General features: G+C 44.1%; 1 protein-coding gene across 1 annotated transcript; it reads left to right on the forward strand.

Moving 5' to 3' along the window:
- The first annotated feature begins 202 nt into the window (after nt 1-202).
- Nucleotides 203-9789, forward strand: R3HDML (R3H domain containing like). The gene is made up of 5 exons (XM_033914978.1): nt 203-463; nt 4856-4974; nt 7687-7819; nt 8369-8484; nt 9657-9789. The coding sequence occupies exons 1-5, from the start codon at nt 203-205 to the stop codon at nt 9787-9789; spliced, it is 762 nt and encodes a 253-aa protein (XP_033770869.1).
- The last annotated feature ends 553 nt before the right edge of the window (nt 9790-10342 follow it).

Genomic DNA, 10342 nt, shown 5'->3' on the forward strand with positions numbered 1-10342 from the left:
ACTTCCTGGTTCTCTGAAAGATGATTTTTAAGATTATGTCAGAAAAATAGGAGTTTTTCTCAGGTGGGAAACTACCTGCCAGCTCTCCTCTTTACTTAACACTTTGGTTTTTCATTTAAAGCAGAGCAATAGGAAACCGTCTTTGCTCTTTCCAGGTACTTGTTAAGAAGCCGGTGGCTCAGCCAGAGAACATTTTGCAAAGATGGCTTTATGGCACCTCCACCTGTACTTCATGGGTTTGCTCCTCTGGATTGTACATATCTCCGGTTCCTTTGTGCTTCCAAATGCCACTGAACTGCTGCACCCATCCAGGGCCAATAAGGCTAACTTCAGGTTTGCCATCGGAGTCACCCGAAGTCGTCGAAAGCGTTACATTTCTCCTGGAGACATGCATGCAATTTTGGACTATCATAACCAGGTGCGCTCACAGGTCTTCCCACCAGCTGCTAACATGGAGTACATGGTAAGTACAGTATTATTGCACAGGTCCTCGGAGGGTGATTTATCCGGGAAAGAGAGACAGAGTTTGTGGGTATACAGTATGTTTATTAAAAGTTTTAACTGCTCTTCAGTTTATCAACACAGTGTACAAAATCTATTTTAAAAAAACCAAGAAAAGAAAGGAACGTCGTGTAAAATAAGAAAGCAAAAAGAAAGAAGGCAACAAAAAGTAATTAATTAATTAAATCTAAATAAATGTAATTAATTAATTAAATCTAAATAATCTAAAACCCTAAAAAAGGCAAATAATTTTTTTAGTAAATAGTTGCCATAAAATACAGGATCCCAATACACCTATCTTCTTATAAGAATGCAAAACCAAAAAGATGTGTCTTAACCATTGATCTGAATTTTACAAAAGATAACTCAGAACGCGTCAAAACTGGGGGAGAATTCCACAGGCAAGGAACTGCTGTGAAAAAAAGCAGGCTTTTGGGTAGACTTTGGGCTCCTTTCACGAAGGTGCGTTAGGGCCTTAACGCGCGGAATAGTGTACGCTAAATTGCTGTGCGTGCTAGCCGCCACCGCCTCCTTTTAAGCAGGAGGTAATTTTTGGGCTAGTGCGCATTATAGCACACGCTAATCCGGTGCGTGGGCTAAAAACGCTAGCGCACCTTTCTAAAAGGAGCCCTTTGAGTGCGAGTTTGTTTCAGATATTTGATTGAATTAAAAAAAATGTTTAACGTGCATGCAAACATTTTTTTTGTTGTTGTTCAAAAGTTTTTATTAGTATTTAGACAAGTACAATAACAAAGGAAAAAGTACTGCCACAAATACGCAATGCACAGAGGACGGTGTAGCATGCAAACATTTTTTTTTTTTTTTTAAATTATTATTTATTTATTATTTTCAACTTAAATTTCAAGTATTACACTTGTACAGAAAGCAAGAATAGGATAGATATCAAAATACAAAGCAATATAAATCTTAAATTAAACAAATATACTATTTATGCTCAAGTCCACAATTAGGATCCAAGAATTATTGAAAATTGGCGAAATTATCTAAAAAGAAAATTGTAAAAGAAGCTGAGAACTATAGCACTGAGATGAGGTCACAATATCCTAAATATAGGGCTCAAAGATTATTAACATTCAGGCGAGACATAGCCACAAAGTTTGTATATCACCGTACTCTTAAATATGTGTTTTTTGAACCATCACAATTGACAAACTTTGTGGCATGCAAACATTTTAAAGTGTACAAATCAATAATATACATGTAAATTCACAGGTTAAGGAATGTTAAATCAGTTTTGTAGACACAGAGGACCTGATTCTGGAAACAGCATCTGCCACAGTAGGCGCTTGCAAAATTGGCATCTACTGCGTATCACCAGTAGGTGCCGTGTCCAGGATCGCATCTATTCTCGTCTATAGATGCCTTATTTATTTATTTCAAAGATTTCTATCCCACTTAAACCTCAGCAGATTACAAAATACAAACATAATTATGTGTATGGTGCGGTGGTTAGAGCTACAGCCTCGGCACCCTGAGGTTGTGGATTCGAATCCTGCACTGCCCCTTGTGACCCTGGGCAAGTCACTTAATCCCCATTGCCCCAGGTACATTAGATAGAGTGGGAGCCCGCCAGGACAGTTAGGGAATAGTGCTTGAGTGCCTGAATAATTTGTAATCCGCATAGAATTGTAGGATATGAGTAATAAAAATTATTTTAAAAACATACAAATAAACAAAACAAACTCATTGAAAATGTGCATAATTACAGGCCTACATTTAAGGCGCCTGACATATGCCTATGAGAAGCACCTGGGCACGCCTACGGGCACATAAGGCCACTTCCGAAGTAAACCACGCCTACACAGGCCTTAGGAATCCATAAGCATGCCTAGACGTCTCCGTACATGTGTGAACAATGCCTACAGTTTAGATGCATATTCATTGGGGAATATGCATACGGGGATTGCATAGGGGAATATGCAATGGGGAATACGCCTACACATTGATGCATATTCATTGGGGGAAATCCTGAAAACCCGACTGGATTCTGGCACTCGAGGTCCGTAGGTGCCCACCCCTGGCCTAAATACTAGCACCTAAGTTCACTTTAGTTGCCTAAATGCAAAACACACCCATGAATCTGCCCACAATTTGCCCCCTAACCATACCTACTTTCTGGTCTAGGTGTCCACTGAATTAGGCATCTAGGAACCAATTAATTTTAATTTAAACCTATTTAAGCTTGTTATAGGCACCAATTAAACTTTTTAATAATTATCCTTCCTTTTGCTCTGATGCTCTGTTGGAGCAGCATCGGAGGATTTAGCGCTCCGGGCCACAGTAGAAACCTCTATCACAGCTTAGTATAAGAGGGCCTAAGTTAGGCACTTAGATTGGCTTGGTGCGTCGATGTAGGTGCCTAATTTTAGGCATATTTATAGATTCTGGGCTAGATTCTGCAACTGGCATCCAAGTCGGCAGCCACCTTAAGATTGGCCGCCGATCATCTGCCAATCATTCGAGGGCACCATTTATAACATCACGCAGAATGAGTCAAGATAGGTGGCTGAAATATAGGCTCAGAAAACACTGGCCTTCATTTCAGCCACTTATCTTTGCCACTAGACCACAGCAGCTGATTCTGGCAGGGGAATCCCCCCCCCCCTCCCAATCAGCTGCGTGACAGGGACTCCCCAAAGCTGTGATTCTGTCAATCCATTAAGGATACCGATTACAGAATTGTGGCTTTGGAGAGTCCCTGCCACTCGGTTGATGGAGGGAGGGGGAGGGAATTCCCCTGCCGTGATCAGCTTAGCCAGCTACCAGAGACAGAGACCCTCCCCAAACTGGCAGGAGGGATGCCCATCCCTTCTGCCGCTGACCCCATCAATTAGCTGAACCTCTGACACTCATGACACCTTCCCCCCACATCCAATTGTCAGGAGGAATGCCCACTCCTTCCTGCCAGCACCCCCTCTGAACATATGACTCCCCCAAACCCTGACCCCCCCAAAGCCCACCCAGACCTCCCCCCCATACCTTTATCTGCAAGGCTGGCAGGAGAGATACCCACTCCCTCCTGCCAGCACCCCCCCCCCAAACACATGACCGCCTGAACACCCCCCCAAAACCCACCTGGATCCCTCCTGTACCGTTATCTGGAAGGCCAGCCAGAGGGATGCCCACTCCCTCTAGCCGGCAGGCCGGCCTCTTCAGAATGGTGGGCCTTCCCCTTCCTGGTGCATCCTGGGATCCACCAGAGAAAGGTCTAAAGCCCTGATTGGCCCAGGCACCTAAGGCCCCTCCCATAGCAGGGCATTTAGGCACCTGGGCCAACTGGAGTCTTAGGCCTTCTTCCCAGTGCTTTCTAGGATGCACTGGGAGTGGCCTAAGACTCCGATTGGGCAGATACCTAAAGCCCCTAAGGCATTACAAGCTTGCTGCCAGTGTCGGTGTCGCCTCTCTCTGATGTCACTTCCGGGCCCCGCGACTAGGAAGTTATGTTAAAGGGATAGCCGAAACAATGTGGGCAGCAGATTCGTGTTGTTGCTTTTATATGGAAAATTAAAAAGGTACAGGGGAAGCGAAGGAAAGCGCACGTGTGGTGGGAGGGGGGAGAGGGGTTGTCAGGAAGGAGCGGGGTTAGGCAGGGGAGGGACGTCACCATCCCAGGTACCACTCGCCTTTGCTACGCCACTGATTGGGGGGCCAGGAGCCTCATTGCCTGAGGAAGGGGGCCCAGATCCCTATCAATCCGCCCCTATGTTCAAGGAATCTATGCTGATGATGATCTATGTCACAGGTGTCAAAGTCGGTCCTCGAGGGCCAGAATCCAGTCGGGTTTTCAGGATTTCCCCAATGAATCTGCATGAGATCTATTTGCATGCACTGCTTTCAATGCATATTCATTGGGGAAATCCAGAAAACCCGACTGGATTCCGGCCCTCGAGGAGGGACTTTGACACCCCTGATCTATGTTAATGATGAGACAGCGCTAACAGTCATAATATGGCATTACTGTGGCAAAACTATTGGACTAGGAACCCCAATGCCATCTTCAGTTACTGGAAATAATACCCAATTTGCAGTTCTGTTGATTTTATCTGAGATATTCAATATTATAGAATTATTGGCCAAAGAGTCTAGTGAATATCAAGGGTTAAAGCAGCACTCCTTAGGGTCCCCATATGTAGAGTGGCATTTTAGAAAGAACATCTAACTCAGAATATGGACAATGTGGAGGTGGAGCTCTTCACTTGAAACAGGCTGTTCCATTGGAGTTCCAATGGATGTGTTTCGCATATTTTTGCCCTTCGTGTGTTACAAAGTATCTTTTTTTCCCAAACTCTATCCATTGTCATCTTTGCTTTTGATCCTCTTTGTTTTACATGAGATCTGGGATGAAAGGCTGGCCAGGTCGGCAGAGGCCTGGGCTTCACAGTGTATATGGGACCACGGACCTGCACATGTTCTGAGATACATCGGCCAAAATCTCGCTCTTTATTCTGGCAGGTAAGAAAAAATGGTGGGAAAAAAAAAGTGGCCGAATTCCAGATGTGTCTTCTGCCGTAAAACTGCGGTGAAAAGGTGGGCTGCAATGTAATAGAAACCAGTAGGTTGCCAATTAGTGTTATTTGAGGCAAAAAAGAATAATATGAATAAAAGGACGCGGAGAGGACATCTGGACACCTTTAATGTCACTCTAAATGCTATTCTATTCTTTCCAAAATTAAAATGCAGTAATATAAAAACCTTTTTACCAACCAAGGGACCCAACACGGTCCGTGTTTCGGACAAACACCTTCATCAGGGGTCCATGGTAAATAAGGTATAAAATGTACCGCAAAAAATGAAGATAACAACAATTGCCTGTATATTAAATCCGCCGAAAATGCTGCCAGAAATGAAGTCACTCAACAGAGTGACTCAACAGAGTCACGGATTTCCCCGGACGGCTTTTCAAAACTCGTCACTTTGTCCAGGTTTTGAAAAGCTCCGTCGGGCAGGGAGGAAATCTGGGCATGCGCGGCCGTCACGCGGTGACATCATGCGCACGCATGCTTGCGCGTGATGCCATCATTTAGCGCCCGCGTATGCGTGGACTTCCTGCCCAAGAGCAGGCAGCAGGGGGGCGGGGCTAGGGCAGGCTTGGGGGGGCGGGGTTAGGGCGGGGATGGGTGGAACTAGGCGGGCCTGGAGGAAATTCTGGCTAGAGAATGACACGGTGACAAAATTCATCACCGTTCCCGTCCCCGCGGATAACCGCGGGAAATAATCCCATGTCATTTTCTAGTGTCTATTTCAACCTCAGTCCTTCTACACCAGCATTCTTCAAAGCAAAGCTTGAGGGTCAGTGGTTGTGGCTATTCATACTCTGATTCTTATGTGAGCCAAGGATAATGAAGCCATTGTGACATCACTGATATGATTGGCTCTTAGGCACTGGTGGAATGAGGCATTATGACATCACAATCTCAGCTCTGGAATGTTGCTGCTCAATCTCAGCATTCTTCAAAGCAAAGCTTGCGGGTCAGTGGTTGTGGCCAATTATACTCTGATTCTTTCCTCTCTTCTTAAAGAATGACATGAAGATGGTTTCCCGCGGTTGGGATTCAGTTTGGATACAGTTTGGAAAAAAGTTACTTATATGAGCGTCGGAGCTGTTACCGTAATGGCTGGCGCTAAAAATCGTGCTACAGTTTTGTAAAAAAAAAAAAAAAAGGGGGGGGGGTAAGTTGGGCACCAGTAAATGGATACAATTTAAAAAAAATTTTTTCTTTAAATTTAGGCATACTACCACTGCCTAAAAAAAAAAACCAGCATCTGAATTGCGGCTACGGAGGCTCTATATGACTCAACACCACTGTAGGCGTGGTTAATGCAAGAAGTGGTGTTAGACATCATAAAGCTCCTTTGTAGCCACGATTCATGTGAAAAGTAGATGCTGGAAAAGTAGCCTTTAAAGCCCCGGCCTACCTTGCCAGCGCCTACCTTTCACAAAGCCGAAATGATTGACTCACGATTTGGTGGCTGTTTTTCGGTGGATGATGATGATGGTGACGTTTATAGAATACAGCCCTAAAGGTTTTGCTGTCTTCTGCCAGTGCTGGGCCGTGTCCAGGCACAAGCATTGAACGCGACGGCATATGTGGCTGGATAAATCATGGTCGTTTTAGCACGAGATTCAGCTCTTAACCAGCTATGATGAATTGCATAATGATAGGACTAAGTTTTTTTGGGTCCTGTTTATGCAGCTTTCCCAGCTGGCTAAGAGCCGAATGTCAGCACTTAACCGGCTAAGTGCCAACTCTGCCCCCAGAATGCCCACAAAGTGGCTAGTTAGGCGTAGTTGCTAACCGAGCATTTTCAGTTACGTGCTGCTGAATATGTGTGGTCAGCCACAGACCAGTGGCATAGTAATGGGGGGAGGGAGAAGAAGTCTGCCCCAGGTGCTATCATGGTAGAGGCATGGCACCCATCCTCCTCTCTGCCCCTTGCTCCTTCCCTGCCCTCCCTATGCACGCATGCCACTTCCCTTCTCTTGTACCTCTGTAACGTTCGTGGTGCGAGCAGCAACCCTTAACCTGCAGTCACACCTGCGTCAGCTCTCCTTCTGACATCACTTCCTGGACCCCGCACCTAGGGAGTGATGTCAGAAGGAGAGCCCATGCGGGTGCGACAGCAGATTGGGGGTTGCTGCTCGCACCGTGAAAGTGATAGAGGAAGGAAAGCGACAGGCGCGCAAGCGTACGCGGCAGTGGGGGGGGGGGCAGGGAAGGAGTGTGTAGGGAGGAAGGGCCAGGAAGGGGGTGTCACCTCTCACCCTCATTATGCCACTGCCCCAGACAGGTGATTAAAACAGCTAGGAGACCGTTTCTGGCCATTTCATTTGCTTTAAATGGCATCCCTGAAGACTCTTATATATTTCTTCTCCAACAGCTAGCTTTTAAGAAGCGACCCCCTTTCCTGATGTTATGTCCTCCCCCTCTCTTCCTCGCCTTTTAATTTGGTTTTTAATGATGTAATTATTAACTTTCCCTTCCCCCTTTACCCTCAAGCTCACGTTTGTACTTGTAATTTGTCTATTTAATGTTCACACTTCCCCTCCCCTTATAACAATTTAATTTTAACCTTTTATTTTTAGCATTGTAAACCGGCCATGTGTCCGTCGATGGTCGGTATATTAAAATTAATAAACTTGAACTTGACATTTATCTTTCCTAGGTATCGCTCCGTTATCAGCCTTGTTCAATCTTGGTACAATGAGCGGCACTATTACTCCTTCCCATACCCACAAGAGTGTTACCCCAGCTGCCCAAACAAATGTAGCGGTTCCATCTGTGGCCATTATACACAGGTACTGTGCTTTCTACATGCCTTCTAAGATCCCAGTCATGTCCGATCCATGAAAATTGACAATACATTATTAAACAAATAGGGGGGAATTTTTTTTTTCATTGAGCAAATAGTTAAACTCTAGAACGTGTTGTCAACGAATGCTGTAACAGTGGTTAGACAAACTGCTGATATCATAAGCATGCATCTGGACCTTTGGACAGAAGCCCAGCTGTGCTGACATATTCAATGCTTAACACAATGCTTATGGCTTCTCCACCTGCTGTCGGACGAGGGTCGTTATCCTGTGCATTGGCATTTGATAAGGACCTCAGATCAAATAAAGTCTGCTGAATTCACCCAACAGAATGACAGAGCTGATATACTTACCAAGCTCACTCGTATTTCACAGCTTCACTGGATTCCAGGGCCATTATAGAAATGTGGCAACAACTCATAATCCTCTTAATCCCTCTGTTTCTTTTGGAACAGAAAAACTTTTGCTACCATTACACATGGAACATGAGTTCCTGCTTCCCTTCTTAATAAGATCTATGCTTGTCCCAAGCAGATGGTGTGGGCCTCGTCGAACCGAATTGGCTGTGCCGTCAATACCTGCAGGAACATAAAGATACCCGGAACCACAAGGCAAATGGCTATACTTCTAGTGTGCAATTATTCTATCAAGTAAGTGATATATATTTGCTTTCAGTTGATTCAATTCTTTACTTTAGCAGGTCTGGGGTTTTTTTCTGTGATTCTTTCTACTAGGTTGAGGTCCAGTTAAGGTAGACCACCAAAAAGCTGTAGATTTCCCTAGGAATCTAGAAGTCCAGTATAGGGGATGTACAGGGGTGGGGGGGGGAGGGGGGAGGGTGCTGAAAAGTTAGCCCAACCATGAAGAGAATGACCTGGATATGGTTCAATCTATGATCTGAAACAATGTCAAAGCACAGAATTTTGTTTCTGCAAATTGGCACTTAACGAAATAAAATAACACACTTTTCAGTTATAGTGGCATAATAACACGCAGAATTTAGGAAGTTGTTTGGTTGGGCTGAGAACTTTTAGCACCCCCTCGAGTGTAATAAAGTGAGCCAAGTATTGGACAATCAAGCCATTGTGACATCACTGATGAGGTTGGCTCTTATTGGTAGAATGAGGCATTATGACATCACAATCTCAGTTCTGGTTACTAGAGACTGAAACTCTTCACACTACGAAGGGGTGCTGGAAAGTTTTCAGCCCAACCAAGAAAAGAATGACCTGGATATAGTTCAATCGATGATCTGAAATTTTTGTTTCTGCAATTTGCCACTTAACGAAATAAGATAACACTCTTTTCAGTTACAGTGGTAAAATAACGCTCAGAATTTAGGAAGTTGGTTGGTTGGACTGAGAACCTTTCAGCATCCCCTCATATATAATATATGCAATGTCCATATATTTCTCAATTTGCCAACTACTTGATCAAGAGAACAAGTCATTACTAGGAGCTACAATGACATAGAGATCATTACTGGAAATACAAGAAATACACATGACCTAAATAATCAAAAAATGTAAAAACAAATGAATTTTCAATTTTTGAGAACTTGCATGTAATGTGTTTATAACTGAATATGCAAAGGTAAAGAATTCCACTTTTAAGTGGCTTGGGTAAGACATCTGTGGGCATTTCCTCTTGAGCGGTGGTAGTTTTTCGGGTAGCGCGCGCTATAGCATGTGTTAATCCGGTGCACGCGTTAAAAACGCTGGCGCACTTTTGTAAAAGGAGCCTTTAATAATATCCCTGCCATCAGGAACCTTTATCAAGTTTTCTCACCCTGATAAAATATCTTCTTTTTTTTTTTTTCTAGAGGCAACTGGATAGGAGAGGCACCATACAAGCTGGGAGCACCGTGTTCTGCCTGCCCACCGAGCTACGGAGGGGTTTGCAGCAACAAATTATGTTTTTCAGGAATCAAATCCAATAGTCTTAGATGGTTATAGGGTCCGACTGTATTTCACATCCTCAGCGTGGTTACATGCACTCCGAGCTCAGTCTCGTCCTTTCTCGTGTCCCTGTTTAATTCTATATATTTCCCCCTCCTCCCCCCCAAAAAATTATGATTTTAAAATAATGCTGCTGAGATCAAGGTTGAATATGACCATATGATTCGCTTTCAGCAGTCCGCTGTTTAACAAAATGTACCATGTCAAATAATTGTATAAAAGTAGAGAAATAATTTATATTAACGAAGTATTAATTTTGTTTTGGTTTGAGAAAATTCTCTGTCTGGCATAACATGCCATGCACCGGTGCTTAGCACAATTCTATAAGGCGCACGTACCTTTTATAGAGTGGAACTGAGTGCCATTCTAGTTGGCACCAATTTTTTGGGGCGCTATGGGACTGATTCTATAAATGGGTGTTCCAATTGTAGGCAGCAGTAGGCATCCTATTGCTGTCTAGCAATCAACTGGGACACACACTTAAAATTAAAAAAAAATTTTTAAAAAACACCCCGAGGCAGGCCGCCTACCTTGTAGGCATCTGTTGTGA

This window comes from Geotrypetes seraphini, chromosome 11, assembly GCF_902459505.1.
Source record: "Geotrypetes seraphini chromosome 11, aGeoSer1.1, whole genome shotgun sequence".
NCBI classification, from domain to species: domain Eukaryota; kingdom Metazoa; phylum Chordata; class Amphibia; order Gymnophiona; family Dermophiidae; genus Geotrypetes; species Geotrypetes seraphini.